Source organism: Polypterus senegalus, chromosome 15 (assembly GCF_016835505.1).
Source record: "Polypterus senegalus isolate Bchr_013 chromosome 15, ASM1683550v1, whole genome shotgun sequence".
Lineage (NCBI taxonomy): Eukaryota > Metazoa > Chordata > Cladistia > Polypteriformes > Polypteridae > Polypterus > Polypterus senegalus.
In genome coordinates, this window is record NC_053168.1 from 136,683,486 (window position 1) to 136,701,718 (window position 18,233).

The following is an 18,233-nucleotide window of genomic DNA, read 5'->3' on the forward strand; positions in this document are numbered from 1 at the left end:
GTTTTCAAAACCTGGCAGGATCTAATCGATAACATTTTAGAACAAGCTTTTAAAGCACTGACGAAGCAGATTTTTCTTCTCCATTTATCTTTATTCACTTATTAATTAATCTATTTACTTATTTTTACTAGCTTTAAGTTTTACTGGCTTAGCTTTCTTTCACAGGGGTGGGGTTTGATTTGTTTTGATCTCATTTTTTTAAAAATGTATTTATTTGTATGGAATGTTGTGTGATTTCAATAAAAATCAATAAAAAAAAAAAAATTATATAATACTTACCCCATGTAGTTTGTAGTGAGGGCCGAGAAAATTTTTCATCCTCGAGTTATCATGCAGAACGGAGATAACAAACAACAACAACAACAACATTTATTTATATAGCACATTTTCATACAAAAAAATGTAGCTCAAAGTGCTTTACATAATGAAGAATAGAAAAATAAGAGACACAGTAAGAAAATAAAATAAGTCAACATTAATTAACATAGAATAAGAGTAAGGTCCAATGGCCAGGGGGGACAGAAAAAACAAAAAAAAAACTCCAGACGGCCGGAGAAAAAAATAAAATCTGCAGGGATTCCAGGCCATGAGACCGCCCAGTCCCCTCTGGGCAATCTACCTAACATAAATGAAACAGTCCTCTTTGGATTTAGGGTTTTCACGGAAGGATTTGATGCTGATGATGATGATGATCACGTGGACTTCTGGCTTTTAGTCCATCAATGCTGGGGCATCATGGTGCTGTAAGTAGGTTGGTGGTGGCGCAGGCCGCCACCACAGAGAAACCGGAAAAAGAAACAGAAGAGAGAGTTGGGGTCAGTACGGATTTTAGAGCCACCATGAATAGTTATTATGATGAATTGAACATACAGAGTATCAGGATTAAGTTAAAGTGAAGTTATAAGAAGGCCATGTTAAAGTAATGTGTTTTCAGCAGTGTTTTAAAGTGCTCCACTGTATCAGCCCGGCGAATTCCTATTGGCAGGCTATTCCAGATTTTAGGTGCATAACAGCAGAAGGTCGCCTCACCACTTCTTTTAAGTTTAGCTTTTGGAATTCTAAGGAGACACTCATTTGAAGATCTAAGGTTACGATTTGGAATATAGGGTGTCAGACATTCCGATATATAAGATGGAGCGAGATTATTTAAGGCTTTGTAAACTATAAGCAGAATTTTAAAGTCAATTCTGAAAGACACAGGTAACCAGTGTAGCGACATCAAAACAGGAGAAATGTGTTCGGATTTTCTTTTCCTAGTTAGGATTCTAGCAGCTGCATTCTGCACCCGTTGCAAATGATTTATGTCTTTTTTGGGTAGTCCTCAGAGCAGTGCGTTACAGTAATCTAATCGACTAAAAACAAAAGCGTGAATTAATTTCTCAGCATCTTTTTAAATGATATAAGAGGTCTAACTTTACTTATGTTTCTTAGGTGAAAAAATGCTGTCCTAGTGGTCTGATGAATATGTGATTTAAACAGAACAAAGTGTCTGATAGAATGACAAGCCAATGGGGGCCAACGCTGGACAACAGAAAATAACACCAAAAAAAATCTCACGTTATTCGTGTTGCATAATTTACATAGCAAGTCATCCACTTGTATGCTCACAACATCCCAAACACATAGATTTTGTTCTAAAATATTGTTAAAATAAACCATTTCTGCAAAACACTCATGAATGAAATTGGAACTGCGCTCAGATGTGAATGAGCGTTTGAATTTGAGACCATGGTACAATGGAAAATGGAACCACGCTCAGATTCCATTATTTATGAACTGTCACATTTCAGAGTATTCTTATTTATTTGCATAGTTATTTATTGAATGATAAATCTTTTTCAGTGTTAAGAGTGAATGTTCATCAGAGTTTTCTCAGTTCAAAACTTGCTTCAATGAAATTAAAATCTGGATGGATTATAACTCATTAAAATTAAACTACAACAAACTTATCTCACGCTAATTGGCACTCAAACTCAGGTTAGGAAAATGAAGTTCTTTTCAATCATTCTTGGTGATGTTATTACCAAACCTTGTTCTTCTGCAAGGAATCTTGGTGCCATTTTTGATTTTTCCCTTCCTTATTCTACCCACAGACAGACAGTGATAAAAAGTTGGAGGACCACCCTGGTGACTGTGTATAACTGGAATGCAGCAACACAAAAAAAAAACACATAATAATTGTAAAAACGGTGATACGAGTTCCAAAAAGAACTGCTTGAGGATGGATGGTCTTAAGGAAAAGGCAGGGTCAGGACACCAGAAGTGATGTCAGAGGTTTTACTGTCAATTGTCCAGTCTGCTGAGGGAGGAAGAGGAAAAGCATTAAGACACAGTGCCAGCCCCTGGAACGGTGGGGAATTACAACCATCAGGGTCCTTAAGCTGTTTCTGATGAGTGTCAGGGACGGCTAAACCCTTATCTAGACCTGTAGGGTCATGAATACGAGAGATAGCATCAGCTTTGGTATGGAGACCACCTCAATGATAGAGGACCTTGGACCAATGAGGCAGAAGGGCCTGGTGACATGTGGATTTGACTCCTTATGATATGCCATCCACTGTAGGGAGTGCATGGTCTGTCAGGAGATAGTACCTCAACTGTTTAATAGCCCATTTTATCACTAAGCCTTCTTTTTCCACCACCACATACCTGGTCACCCAATCCAGTAGTTTCCGGTTCAGGAACATAATGGGGTGTTCAACATCATTAAGGTGTTCAACATCATTAACGCTTTGGTTCAGCACAGCACCAAGACCTGTGTCTGAACCGTTAGTCTGTAAGATAAAAGATAAAGAGAACTTAGGAATTATTAGCACAGGTGATGACATTAGGGCTTGTTTTAAGTCACAGAATGGAGCTTCTGTTTTAGTTTCCCATATCACCGTGTTAGGAACCCGCTCCTTTGTAAGATCTGTTAAGGGTTCTGCCCTCTCATAAAAACAAGGCACAAACAGACAGTAGTATCCTGCTAAACCTAAGAAGGCCTGAACCTGCTGCTTTGGATGGTCTTTGGATGGAGCCGTTTCAAGATGGCAGATCTTCAGCAACATATCCTGTGTTTGCTCATTCCTTTCTTTTTCTGAGGCTGAGAAACATGTCCCTGCTTTTACTACATCCTGCGCCAACTACTCAAAGTCTCTTTTCACAGATGCCCCTTCTAATCTTTTATCACCTGCTTTTATTACATCCCGTACCAGCTAAGTCCCAACTGGCTGGTGCCCCTTCTAATCTTCTATCACAGCTAAACAAATGGGCTTAATAGACTGAATGGTCTCCTCTCATTTGTCAAACTTCATACGTTCTTAGGTTTATAAGTTGGGACCAAAACATTCTGTATGTTTTACTGGGTCAGCAGTCAAGGCATACAAAATTCTCAGGTTTTTTTTTATGTATGTTGGACAGCAGAGCCAAGAATTTACATTGAGCTCAGAAGGAATGGCCAGCTAGAAGAAAGCTACATCATGATGCCAAAAACACCATTGGACCTAGCTTGGTATATCCATACAAAGTGCAGCTGCCAAGTAGTTTGTCAAAGCCCTATCAAAAGATGGAGCCTGTTTTATGGATTTGTGCCGAAAGATTCCAGGCTTGTCTTACGCTAAATGGAAAGAGGGCATTTTTTCTGGACCTGATATAGAAAATGGATTTCTGATGCAGAATTTCATGGTGCAATGAAAGACTTGGAACGAGAGGCTTGGGTAAATCCATAGAAGTATTTTTTTTAGTTTTTTGGAAACAATAAAGATGTAAATTATAAATAAATAGTGGGGAAAAATATTAGTTAGCAGCCATACCACATGCACTTCAGGAGAGGCCATCTATCTGAAGTTAAGCCTGTTCAGGCCCGGCCAGTACTTGGATGGAAGACCAACCAGGAAAAGGCTTGGGTTGCTGCTTACCCTGTGGTCTGAATATGGATCCCAATGCCATTGTGCAGTGACGGGGACACTGTGCTCTAAAAGTGGTGTTGTCCTCTGGAGGAGACGTAAAATCAAGGTCCTTACTTTGTGGTCATAAAAGATCCCTGGGCATCCTTCATAAAGAGTAGGGGGTATCCAAATGTCCAGGCTAAACCCATGGTCTCATCATTCTGGCCCCCTAATAATCCCACCTGTGACTGGCTAACTATCTCTCACCCCTTCATCTCCTAACAGCTGATGTGTGGTGAGCACAAAAAAAAAATGGCCGCCACCCCATCATCCAGGTGGATGCTGCACATTAGTGGTGGTTGAAGTGGATCCCCACTCACTATGTAAAGTGCTTTGAGTAGCAAAGAAAGCACTATATAAATGTAATGAATTATTATTATTATTATTACTAAGCAGCTGGATTAAAACATGAGTCAAGGTTCACATTTTTGGATTCACAGTTGGGAATTTTCCCAGAGAATCTTGGAGTGGTGATTGAAAAGCAGGGTAAAAGATTCAATCAGGATATCAAGAAAATAGAAGAAAGGTAGCAGGGACACTGAGATGTGAATTTGGTGTCGGACTACTGCTGGATGATTCATAGGGACACACCAAAAAAAATAAGTGTACAAACGAGGGGCTACCAAAAAAAAAAACACTAAAAAGTGGCAAAAGCTAGAGAAGTTATATGTGGGTCAATACATATGTATTAATCTTTTATTCATATATACAGTATGTTTAAAAATATTAGCCTGAATCAATATTTTTTTAGTAAAAAGTACTAACTACTAGTAGTTAAAGTACAGTACTTTAGAATTATATTGTATACATAAATATGTGGTCACTTGTTACATTTTTATTAAATTTGTTTTCAATTTTGTACTAAAATGTGACATGAGGTAAATTTTTGATCTGTTACTTGTATTCAAGAATGCAAATAAAACTATTATTTATAATTAAAACAATTATTAATTTAATTTTGCAGACCTGTGAACGAGATCAGCTGATTCAATACATCCTTTTAAAAAACAACTGAAACTAACATATGGAAAGAAACTGGCATCCCAGCTAAGAGAGGTGAAAAATCCTTACCCGGACAGGAAGTCCCAGTCAGATGGACAGGCATCCCAACACGTTATACCTCTGGTACCTTTCCTAGCTGGGATAGAAGGTAAAGACAGTAAAGGACTGTCTCCAGGAGCCATTTTATCCCCCAGGATGGTAGATGGCAGCAGCCCTGGAAATCGGTGCCCATTCAGACAACAGTAGAGAATGGCAAGAATTATAGTCCAGTAATGCAGCCCTGCTGGGGTCTCCAGTGGTGCCACAAGAGGGCGCTCCATATATAAGATATACTCCCTACTATTTGGGACTTTCATATGATCTGGAAGTGCTTCCATCAGTTGAAGCTCTTTCATTGGAAGAACTAGAGGGTCCTCAATAAAATGGACCACAATGCCTTGTCCAGGCGAGTCAGAGCTGGTAGGCAACATTCGACTGGAGTAGAGCAGTGCAGTGCAGTGCAGTGCAGTGCAGTGTGGTATGGAGAGGACAGAAAACGAGAGGAGAAAACAACTTGTTTAGTGCTTCTGTGAACAAGTTATTTTTGTAATAAAACACCCTTTCTTTGAACCTGGGACTGTATGTGTGTTCGTGTTTGGGGCTCACTGGTGCCCCCTAACCTTCACAAAACTTAAAACTCATTTGTTCAGGAAGGCTCTTAATTTACCCTGACATTCTGACCTTTCTTTCTAAGTTTACCCTCTCTGTCCAGGTGCTCAAGTCGATATGCACTTGTATCACAAGTTATGTTATTTGTTTAGGGTCTACTTAAAAAAATTTTTTTGTATTTTTATTCAGGTTTTTATATTATGAACATCTTAAAATCACTTCTTTATTTTTTTTTGTACAGCGCCTCCTTACTCACCAATATGAGAAAACCCCAACATATTATATACCATATGACTTGCCTCAGTGTCTAGTTGTCAAACTTTTTTCAGTTCACCCCTATTTTTGGCTCTCTACTCCATACAAATCCTCATTTTTAAGCCATTTTGGACTATATTTTGCGCAAGAAATTACACCCTTATGATGAAGTGTAACTCAATAGATGTCGAATACAAAAATGATCAAAAAGTCTTGAAGATGTTCATGCCACATCAAAAAACTCCCAGGGTTCACCCCCATTGGGGTACAAGGGGTCAAAGTTACACATTTTCACAAAATTGAGATTAGTAATATGGGCACGGTGGCGCAGTGGGTAGCGCTGCTGCCTCGCAGTTAGGAGACCCGGGTTCGCTTCCCAGGTCCTCCCTGCGTGGAGTTTGCATGTTCTCCCCGTGTCTGCGTGGGTTTCCTCCCACAGTCCAAAGACATGCCATTTAGGTGCATTGGCGATCCTAAATTGTCTCTAGTGTGTGGGTGTGTGTGCAGCCTGCGGTGGGCTGGCGCCGTGCCCGGGGTTTGTTTCCTGCCTTGTGCCCTGTGTTGGCTGGGATTGACTCCAGCAAACCCCTGTGACCCTGTAGTTAGGATATAGCAGGTTGGATAATGGATGGATGGAATATGGGCATGTGGAGTGCTATTTGGGGGTTGCCAGTCATGAAAATGGTAATATATATAAAATGTTATTCACTTACCGGTGGTTCTAGCCCTGTAAGGGCCACTCCCAGAAGGTTCAAAATGACAAATTTCAAACATAGTCATGTGGGGTATCGTTTTAAGCTATTTCCAGGTTAGTGATTATCACTATGATGTGATTTTTCATTCTTTACTAAGGGCCTAGCTGTCTATGGACCTCCATCAGAGGGCGAAAAATTACAAATTTCTGTTAGAATCGAGAATATTTAGACTTTAAACATTTAAATTGAAGCGCAAATTTTAATATTTCAAATATCTGAAACAACTATTCTTGTTTATTATGTACTTGTACCTCACAAAGTAAATCATTACATTCCATATGAACACTCCAAACTAGGCCAGCTTAAACTAATTCAGACTTTTTTTGACTCTTATTCTAGGCCTAGGTTTTCCACTTCATGTGCAGTGTTTATCTTTATTTAGTGTTTTATGCGGATCTAGTATCCTGTGGTGTATATGCCCTGTTGTTAATTTTGAATTTCTCTGAAGCACTTTGAGCACGGGAAAGGTGCTATATAAATAAAACTAGCTGTGTGTGGTCTTCGGGGCAAAAAACAACCCAAAGACTCCCTAGCAGTTTTAATTGATGAACTCTTAAGAATTACCCAGGGCAGAGGATGTGGACCCACCTGTGCTTGCTGCCCCACTGGCTTTTGTAAGAGAAGACACTGGTGAGAACGTATCTTAACCGTATCGCTGGCATAAGAGTCCTATTAATCTTTGCCTCGAGAAAATTCCTCCAGATAGACAATGTTTTACGAGAAAACTTCAAGCCTTGCCCTCTGTTGCTGAGGTGTTTCACTTGCACGTTGTTGAGCCGAAGCGTTTGCTTTGTTTAAATGCTGTGTCTCTTCGTCTGTGTCATTAGCATGACGTGACTGTTGCGCGGCAGTATTTTCTGCTCACACGTCTATCGTAGTGAGAAGTGAGGTGCATGCAAGCACTGAAAAAAAATAAAAGTGCGGACATGTGCCATCTAGTGGCTGTGGTTAAGTGTGAGCAGGGCGGACTGCACCATACACACACACACAGGTCTTTCGTTTATATACTGTATGTCTAATCTATTTATCATTATTTTGCCAAAAATATTCCTCCATATACTCCAAAAACAATTTGAATGAACGTACATCAATTATGCCTCACACTTCCATTCAATCAAAAAGTGTGGATTTAACATATACAAACGCCAACATAAAGTACAATTGTTAAGAAAACTAAATTCAAACATATTCACTCATTGCTTTTTTGGCTTTTATTGATCAAAACTTAATTTTTGTTGGCCTAAGCATATCTATTTTATTTTAACCTGCACATAGATGATTTTAGTAATTTCAAAAAATAAAAGGGTTATTTCCAATTCATTTAGATTATTTAAAACTTTCTATAGATATTTGGTGTAATTAATATTTACATAATCCTTTATATTGTTTTAATGCAAATAGTTAAAAGTATAGAAGACTTTTACCTTTTAATTTGATTGATTGCACTTTTTGGGTCATTTTAACAATAGTAATTCTGTTGTATAGGAGGCAATGAAAAAGGTTCTTTCGTGAGAGAGGGTGGGCAACAAATTTAGCCCGAGATTTAAGAAAAAGTGATCATAAATCAGCTTCCACGGCCATGCAAAAACCTACGTGGAAAAAAATCCGTTTAATAAAAGTCTTTTGACTGTCTTTTCAATTCTGCAAAGGTGCTGAGACAGCTTGAACCACAATGCAACAAAAGCGGAGGATCTTTATGCAAATATAAGATGGCCACATCTATAAAAGTTGTTTATTTTAGGTAAATCAACTGTGAAAATGGGCATACCGTGTTTTGAGTAATAAAAAAGTGTTAATTTTGAGTACGATTAACTTTAAATAGGTGAGTAAAGAAAATAATCTATGAGGCCAATTACGAATCTGTTAAAAGAGCATTTATGTTTTTGTTTCAACATAATGTGATTGTTTTCAGCTTAATAAATGCCACGTAAAATCAACAAATATGATTATTTTAAATGTCACTAACCTAATAATTTTATAAGTGTACACTTGCCACTATTTGTACGTTTCAATGCGTAGTTCATACTTTACAGCTGTAGATCACGCACACCGATGTGACGTAACGTCTACGTCACGATCCCGTTCCATTTACACAGTAGGTTTGGTTATATACGACTATTTTCACTGATGGATGGCAACTTGTATCCAAGATGTACAGTATATCCATCTGTTGTTGTGGTGGTGTAGCATTCACTGGTCGAAGAAGCGTCAAAGAGTTACTCTACTTTGTGTTAGCGAATGAATGAAACTGGATAGTTTCACATTATGGAGAAAATACGTAAATAAATCAAACTCTTATTTTTTTCAAAAATGTCCCAAGTGGGTGGAAATTTACAAAGCGCTATTCAGACGAAAAATGCACGCTCGATTCAAAGTGATGAATGAGAAGTTGCTGACAGCAGACCGCCATGGAACTCTCTGCTATACAACTCAAATGATAATAAATCAAGCTCTCCATTATAGCCTTCCGCTCAGCCTTTTACCTTGGAGAGCTTGGGCTCCTCAGCCTACGGAAGCGCCAAAGTTTATGAAGATGTCCAGACACAAATTTCCACTTTATCCTAAAAAGCAAAGCGCTGTTCTCTTATCTAAGGAAGGGCAGCTCAACGCCTGCGTTGTCACCTCGGCCGTGGTGACGAAGTGAAGAGGCGCCCCGCAAGAGGTGAAATTTCGCTCCCGCCCTCCTCCTGCAGCGAGCGCTGCCGCCCGGAAGCCCGTGCACGGCTGTCGTCTCTCGAAGTCTTGTGTTTCCTGTTGACGGGCGGGAAGAGCGAACGTGAAGCTGAAGCAGCAACAGCAGCGCCCGTGTCGTTCTGTTTGTATCCGCGCGCGCGGGGCTGTCTCTTTAAACCCAACGTCGCGCTTGATCCCCGTCGCTTTGCCACGCACCGCCCAGGGACTCGCCGTGCGCGACGCGAATGGAGGACCCTGCGGACACAGGAGGCGGTGGTGGTGGTGGTGGAGGTGTGAGAGCCACTTCTACGGCCCTTTCCAAGCAGGTAACGGAGATCCGCTGCCCGGTGGGGGCCCGTCCCTTACGGTTAGTGGAGTGGAAAGTGAAGCCCGGCTCGCAGGTGAACATCGACTCGGTGTTGGCCCTGTGTGTACCTATTCCTGCAGAACGAGAAGCCGGAGACGATAGCAGCGGCGAGAGACTGAACCGGTCAGCAGAAAGGAAGGTGAAGTCGGACCGCGCCGGTATCGTCCGGGATTTGTGCTGTCAGCTCGGACAAGTCATCTCTCCAGGGTAAGAAAAATTATGTTTGGGTGCACATGGTGAAGTAGTTGACAGGTGTGCATTGGAAAAGTGCTATATGCACAAAATGTACTATTAGGTTTGGAAAAGTAAGAAGTACCACCACTCTCGAGACCACCATGTAGCCATGGAAACAAACGGCCCGTCTACTGGTGAGTGGTGACAGCGGGTTTGGACCGAATGGTTCTCCGAAAATGCCCGCTTCTGCTTAGTATGGGGAAAGGGGACTCGTTTTTAGTTGAAGTGAATGCTTAAAGTGCAAGACCACCGTGCCGATTTTCAAACACATGCGGAGAGAGAAAGCTGCGCATTTTGTTTCTAAACTAAAAAGTATAAAGGAGCATGCAGCAGCCGAGCAACTCATGATGGATGGGGAGGCAAGGAGGCAGGACTCGGTTACGTGCAGTTCTGTCCCGCGACGCGTTCCATTCCCCAGCGTGGGCAACTCTGGTTTATCGTGCCACAGTCTGTCTTACGTCGAGCATGTCGCCCTTTTTTAACTCTGATGCCTCAATTATTGATATATTTAAAAACAGTGTAGCAGTTGCAGATTAAGGCCTAGAAGCGAGAGCTCTGCCTCGGCATCAGTGGGTGGGTGTGTGCTGCATGTTGGAGTGCTGGATCTCACTCGAGGCCGCTGTGTACATGTCCATTCGCCTAAAAAGTTGCATATTGTTGTTATCTCGACACTTCAGCATGTCATTGTTGACGCCACGCGGGATAGGGGGCCTCTCGGACACTTTTTTTTGGGGGGGGTTGGAGGCGGCAGCTGGGCAGCCCACGTGATTAGTCGCGTAGCGTATCGCCAGGCGCCAGTTGCCTTGGTGCGCCGAGACTCCGGCCTGTGGGCCAGTCTCGATCCGATCTCGGCTCGCTGACTTCGGTTCGTTACGAATGCTTGCTTGTCTGATTTGAAGTTTATGCCCTGCCGTTGTTTAAAGGCTGCTAGATGTAGTGTCGATGGGATGGACGAAGTGTGAATGAACGCGAAGAGACAGATGGGTTATTGTAGTGAATGCGTCATATTTATAAACATTCTCAACGCTTCGGTGACAGCGTGGGTCTTCCGCCCACATTTCAAACACGAGCATGTTGGGTATATTGTTGATTCGAAATAGGCTCTGTGGATTATATATTTATTGAGTCCGTTTAAGAATATTCAGGTTAAGTAGATTGGCTACGCAAATTTGGCTCCCATAAGTGTGTGTGATTGCTGCCTTCCTTGCGCCCTTTTCTTGCTAGGTAGGCAGCAGCACCTCCGCGACCCTCTCTGGCTTAGCGGGTGTGGAAGATGAACGGATGGATGGCATTCAGTATCAACTAATTGCAAACGTTCTTGATTTGGACCTTTGCGTAAGCTTTAGTTGATAAAATGTAATTTTTAAACGTATTTTTTTTTTGAGGTCAGGACGGTGGCACGGTGGGTTGCTTTGTTGTCTCTCCCACGTCCTCAAGAGGTGTGTTTATTAGTGTTAAGAAACGTTACTTTTTAGAAGTAATTTCATTACAATACTTACAAAAATTAAATAACTAAGTATATAATTACACATTATAAAATGTAACACTTAACAAACAGTGAGTTACTTTTTATTCTTTTGTATGAAAACCTGCATATTTTCACATCATTTGTTATTAAATGCAGTGTTTGAAGTACACCTATAGTGTGTCAGCTTAACTGCAGTAAATAGTTGAATACCGCCAAATTCCACTCAACTGCCAACATTCTCATTCAGTCTTGTATCTAATTTCCAAATGTCATCCTGATTAACACTCCAAGAGGAAATCTCACACATCCCCACTCCCACCCACTGATCTAATGTGTGTATGTCATCGCAGAACTCTGAGGGATTAAGCCCCTCATTGATTATGAATTTGTGTAAAGTTTGAAATGCAAAAAAACTAAGAAACTGAAATTACTGGCAATTGAATGTTCTTCCCCCCCCCCACTTCAACCACAGATTAAATTCTAAGCCCAGATGTGCACCTTCATATATTTTATAAATATATTTAGTTTTTCACAAAATAAATAAAAGCCATCCCATTTTTCCATTCCCGACCTGAGCCTTCAACAATTCATGGTAAGAACACTGGCCACTGCATCATCTGCTCACACTGTTTCAGCAGATCTATAGCAAACAGCTGGGTGAAAAGTAAACATACTTTATTTATAGGTTTCTGGTACTGGATTGCATAATAGCACACACTTTTCTGCTTGGCTTGATTGAACTCTACAACTCTCCATACTGTTCATTATGCCTTGCCCTACACCCAGTGCTACTTTGATAGTCACTGGTTCCCTGTGGCCCCAAACTGGATTGGTTAAATTTGCCCCTCGGCACATGCAGGATTAAATATATATCAAGATATTTAATTTGATTGTACTTTTTTTGGAGGGATTGGAATAAACTTCTGTAGTAAGTTTATCTGTTTTTTAAAGTAACACAGATATTTTTACTTCATTAAAATGAGTATTACTTGTTTATGTAACACACATTACTTTTAACACTCTACCCTCAACACTGGTATGTATTAGGTTAAAGGATCAGTTTGGTATTTTGTTTTTTCTTGTCAAGTCAAGTAGAGCTTTATTGTCATCCTAACAATATACTTACAGTACACAGTAGGACGAAATATCGTCCTCCAGAGTCAAAAGGTGCAATACACAAGATATATATATATATATATATATATATATATATGATATAAAAAAAAAAAAGAATATACAGTTTTATGTAGTGCTATGTAATCCAGAGAGTGTAAGGAGTAAAGAGTCCAGTGTGGAGGAGGGCAGCATGGTGTTCAGGAGCCGGACTGCTTGAGGAAAGAAACTATTGCACAATCTAGCAGACCTGCTCCTGATGCTGCAGAGTCGTCTTCCTGATGGAAGAGGAGTAAACAGTTTGTGGGAGGTGTGGTGGGGATCAACCATGATGCTAGTGGCTTTATGAAGCCAGCGTGAGGTGTAGATCTCCTGCAGACTGGGTAGTGAACTGCCAATAATGCACTCCACGGTCCGCACAATCCTCTGAAGGGCTTTGTGGTCGGAGGCATGGCAGTTTCCGTACCAGACTGTGATGCAGCTGGTCAGGACGCTCTCTATGGTGCCTCTGTAGAAGGTGGTATGGGTTTGGGGAGGTGCACCTTCTTCAGTCGTTGCAGGAAGTAGAGACGCTGCTGGGCTCTTTTTGTAAGATAGGTGGTGTTTTTGGTCCAGGGTTGAAGTCCTTTCTTCACAATCTTGTTATATATTAGTTTCCCATATTAAATGGTGTTATAAGGTGAAACAAATTTTATAAAATAAAAAAAAAATGAGTAACTAGCCCACTGTTGCATTTTGTAATGTAATAGAGGTGAAGGGTACAGGCATCCTATTATAAAGAAAAGCCTTGAAACTTACAAAATACATACGTATTTCAAAGCCAAGTGTTGATATTGCACACATGCTGCAATACACCATAACCGTGTTTTATGAAGATACTAGGCTAACCCGCCTTTTAAGGCGACCGACTTTTAAGTTGACCACTTCTTAAGGCAATTCAATATGTAGATCAATTTGATGTTTTATACAAACTCATTAATTTGGTTATATTGCATTTGAGCGGTATTACTTTAATACTCGTAGTTTCTGTTATTTTTGTGATGAAATTTAAACTTTTTTTCTATATTGAGGTCGCCCTTTTGAACCCCCCTGATATTTACTACACAGTGAGGCATTTGTACTCCATCAACATTAATTATTTCCGGAGACATAATTTTGTCTATTTTTCCAGCGCATCGCGCACAAAAGCAAGGGAACGATGGGAGCACCAGAACTCTGCTCACATCTTGTCGCTTCGTACCGCAAACTGCAAGTAGTAAGTCTGTGATAAGCGGAATACCGCTACGCTTTCCACTCACGGGACGAAAGGACAATCCCGACCGCTTTTATATAGTAAGAAAGAAGAAGATATCGCACAGTCTGGAGTAGAAAATCACCTTTTACCTGGAAAAACGAAACTACAAATCCCATCGTGCATTGCAAAATGGACAGGGCGTGTGTAAAACTCCGTGCCTGCGTAGCACTCACGAGACGGAAGGACAATCCCGATCGCTTTTATATAGAAGGATAGTAGCAAACCATTGTTGTGAGAGTTAGCCATTTTAAAGCAGATCGGCTGTGCACCACACTTGGCCAAGTTTGTCATTCCTCCGCTGCACCAGTTAGGGCCAGGGGTGTGAATTCACCTCAGAAAGTCTTTACCAAGTACTGTTATTGAAAATGAATGTTGATGCTTAGATGTTTAATTTTCTGTAGACAACTGCATAATAATAACTAAAAAAGGCACGCTTGGATCACTTTAATTCTTTCGTAATACAGCAGGTTTATTTATTTTTTTTATTTTGCAAAGATACTGCCTGCTGCCAGTAGTTTGATAAAACATTTGTGTACTTCAGTGAGAGTGCATTCATGTAGCATGTAATAGAACGACAAGAACTGAACAGACGTTATACGTATTCATCCATCCATCTTCCAAACCTACTTATTCAGGACAGGGTTGAAGGGTACCTGGAGCCTTTCCCAGTAGTCCTAGCAAGGCAGAAACAATTCCTGGATTGGGCTGGGCAAACATTAATACTCAAACTTCTTTATCAACACATATTCAGCTAAATTTAATCATGTTGAAGTTTAGCAAGTTCAGTAAAGATGTTTTAGCATAAGAAGAATGGTAGCACAGAGCCGACATTTGTTCCTTATAGCACCAGGGACTGCATGAATTTTGCATGTTCACACTCTGTATTTACAGATTGATTAGCAGCAGTGAGTGTCGGTGAGTTTACTTATTCTAAAACATCCTATGTTCTTTTTTGCCGTGTCCTCAACAAGATAGAATCATCATGCCTTTAACAAAATAATTTGTGGTGCTTCAATCTGCTGTATTGCACACTTCGCCTTTTTGATTTTACCGAGGTTTTTTTTTTTTTTGTAAATTTTATAATTGAGCCCTTTGCAGAGATCTGTTTTCACTTTTACATTTAATAGTCTTTTTCTGATCATTTGTCAAAAAAGCCAAATGAAATCCACTTTGATCAATGTTGTATAACAGTAAAACGTGAAAATGTTCAAGGGATATGAATGCATTTTATGGAAACTGTACGTAACCATATTTATTCGGTTGACAGTGAAATATGGTATCGGGCTGTAGAGAGCAACATTTCTAATACAAAAAGTTTAGTACTGTAGCCCGTTCTTAAGACTATCCATATACCAAAAGCAGAGTTAAATGATGGCTGATGTAGTTACAAAGCTATAGATAGAAGACAGAAGAGAGGAAGAAAGCTTAAACAATGCAGTAGTAACTTTCATCTTTTAGAGGCTGTAAAGAATTAGTAGGATTGGAACAGTTGAAGTCAGAGGATGACATACAACTATATAGTTTGTTTTTTTGTTTAATACATCTCCTGCTTCCTTTTAGAATGTTTTGTCCTGCACAGGACCAACTACAGTCCCATCTGCTCCAAGCACAACAATGAGATTATTTCCAGGCTTCATAGAATTAAGTCGTATCCTGTAGGGATACCCTTGGAATCCTCTAATTCAGATGGTCAAGACCAGCTGTTTCTGTAGCTTCTGTGATAAAGCCAAGTGTCTGACGTGTAAGTTTGTCTGCACAGAGGAAGTACAGTTAATAGGAAGCATTAGGTTTCTCGGTATGAAGCACAGAGAGGCCAGGGACAGAAGTAGGTAAAGAATAGAGTAGCACATGGAGCTGCAGGTCAGACATGTTTTGAGATGGATCCTAGTAGAATTTGGGTGCCAGTGAAGGGAGAGAGAAGCAGAACAATAACATAATTTTAGTGACTGACAGAGAATGCTATTAGAACAGTAGTATTCTGAATGAGATAAAGAGGTCAATTAACTTGTTCGAAAATCAAATTAGTCTAGTATTAGGATCATGAAGAGCCACGACCTGTGCTAGAAGCATCTTTTACCAGGCTGGAACCAAACCTGGGAAGTGTGCTAACCCATTCGTGCACAAACTCATAAACACTCTTTTATACTGGGCAATATTAAAGTTGCCTATCAACTTCTCACACATGTTGTGGAATGTGAAGAGGAAGTTTGAATACCTGGAGAAAACAAATCATGCAGACACAGGGGTTTGCGTTAAAGGTGGTTTGGTTAAGACTTGAACCCAGTCTCCTGCAGCTGTGAGATAGTGGCATCAAGCATTGTTCTGTTATGCATTGTGAAGCAGTTTTATGTTTGCAAGAGTTTTCCAGGGGTAAGAATCCAAGATGACAAGGAGCACTTCATGACTAATAGAAGGTGGCTAAAAGCTGCAGGAGATGGAATTGCCTTTTGTAAGTTCTAGCCTGGAAGGAGCCTAGGACACCAGACTATGTAAGATCAAACAAAGGCTGAGGGGTGTGAGAACACTAGTATATTTCGTATCAGCACACACTGCTTGATAATTCTATTTAGTTGCCATCCCTTAAAAATACACATGGCATAACAACCTATAAAATACAGGCCATTTGAAAAATCGGAGAAAAATAGCAGTTTGCTTAAATATTTGTGCTTCTTAATTTCACACACACAAAGAAACTGTAATGACAAGGGGCATATTATTGTTATCATCACAAGAAGTATCTCTGGTCCAGCCTTGAAAACACAGTCAGATTTCTTCTGTTTGCAAAAGAAAAGTTACAGTAAGATAATCATTGCCAAGCTTCATGTCTTTTGGGCAAAATGGTGGAGACTAACATTTGTTTTTACTAAACATAAGTGCTTTGAGTTTAAAAGGTGAGAGAAAGTTCACCACACTGCCTAACTTTGGATCTTGTATGGTAACTACCATTTAACATTGGTGTCTAGCAGATTAGCATAAAGATCTGTGCATCTTCATGTAGCATCTCTAGTGACTAGCATAGACCTCATCACTGGCCGGAAAAAAACTGCATTAGTGAAACAACCTTAAGGTTTAGTATAACAATTATGGCCAATGCATTTGTAAAAATAAATTTGAACCAAATAGTGTTATAGCAAAATAAAAGGTTACCAACCCTTTTACATGTTGAGTGTGAAATTTAAAATAAAAGACTACACGCACCTGGGCAACCATTCATTTATTATTGTTGAGGAAAAGTGTCACACTCTTGCTAGACATATCAACAGTTTCTGTCCTACTGCAGTCACTTTGGTTAACCACAGTTTGTGATTAATTTCTGTCTTTCCTAATTTTTAAATTCCTCCCTTCAATATAAGTTAACATTTATCATTATTTCATATAGGATTTGATATATTATTAGACAGGAGTGTTATTCTGCTTTACTGTATTGTTTTATATATGTGTTTTGTGCTTTTTTCCCTAATGTGTATATAATGTTGTGGTGGTGTTACACATTGTTTATTGTGTTGTAACACCAAGAGAAATTCCTAGCAACTATACTTCTTATCAATAATGTTCCAGTTCATAAAGTTGATTTTGGAGTGAACATATGAAACGGCTCTTTTCCCTAGCCACAGAAAGAGGGAAATAGTTTTAGTTTTAGATCCAAGGTGTGTTCTTTCCTAGTGACCAATTTAGCAGGAGTAGGACCTGCTTGCCATGATCTGAGCTGGATAAACCAGTTAGAAAATAGATGGACGGATAACTATAGCCATGTCCATTACAATCAGAGGATGAGTGGAGACACCTCTGTTGCATTATGTTTGGCGCTGTACTAAAAAGTGATTAATCTCCACGTCTTGCTATACTTTCAGACATCCTTATTTAAATGTGTGACACAACATGTGAAATCATTTGCAAGTCACAGCTGATTGGTCACATTAACCTTCTCTCAAAGCTTGTATGAATATTGTTTTTGTATTTCTGAACAAATTCCGTAATGGGATTAAAGTGGAAAATGCTAGCCATCTTTTTTACATTGTGGAAGAGCAACAGGATTTTCTTGCTTTATTTAGGTATGAGGTATTTTAATATAAAATATATAATTCTCGGACTCTCATGCTGAAGTTCAAGCTGGTATTAATTTAAAATAAATTTTCAAATATTCAGGTTAATAGCAATGTATTTAAAATTAAATCTTGACAGTTACATCTCTAATACAAAGTTTTTGCTCCTGCTATTCCCACTGGTGATAGATAATTAAAACAAGTGCTTGTGACCCTGTGGGTAAATGGTGCATATCTTTCAGAGTGATGCAATTATGTGTTTTCCATTATGGTACTATTTCATAAGCTTCTTTGCTTGTGTTACATCAGCACACTGGTTTTTCCAAGAGCATTGCTTAAATCTATTCCATCTTCCTTATAATTGAAAAAGGTGCTTTGCTAGGGAATAATGTGCACTGGTATGTTTGTTTTAATTTAGATTTATTTTTATTGTTTCTTTATTAAAATTCACA

At 39.7% G+C, this 18,233-nt stretch overlaps 1 protein-coding gene and 1 long non-coding RNA gene across 2 annotated transcripts in view; one reads left to right on the forward strand and one right to left on the reverse strand.

Annotated features, from left to right (window-relative positions):
- Positions 1-702: 702 nt before the first annotated feature.
- On the reverse strand, positions 703-9,219 carry LOC120515469. The gene is made up of 3 exons (XR_005630663.1): positions 9,073-9,219; positions 2,650-2,774; positions 703-741 (listed from the first exon to the last, which is right to left on the reverse strand). It is a non-coding gene; the product is annotated as an uncharacterized LOC120515469 (long non-coding RNA).
- Positions 9,220-9,356: 137 nt separating this feature from the next.
- The window catches only part of ctdp1 (CTD (carboxy-terminal domain, RNA polymerase II, polypeptide A) phosphatase, subunit 1), a 116,177-nt gene continuing 107,300 nt past the window's right edge, over positions 9,357-18,233 (forward strand). The window contains exon 1 of the mRNA XM_039736516.1: positions 9,357-9,836. Within this exon, the coding sequence (XP_039592450.1) occupies positions 9,508-9,836 (329 nt within the window). The 5' untranslated portion in view covers positions 9,357-9,507. The remainder of the gene's footprint in view (positions 9,837-18,233) is intronic.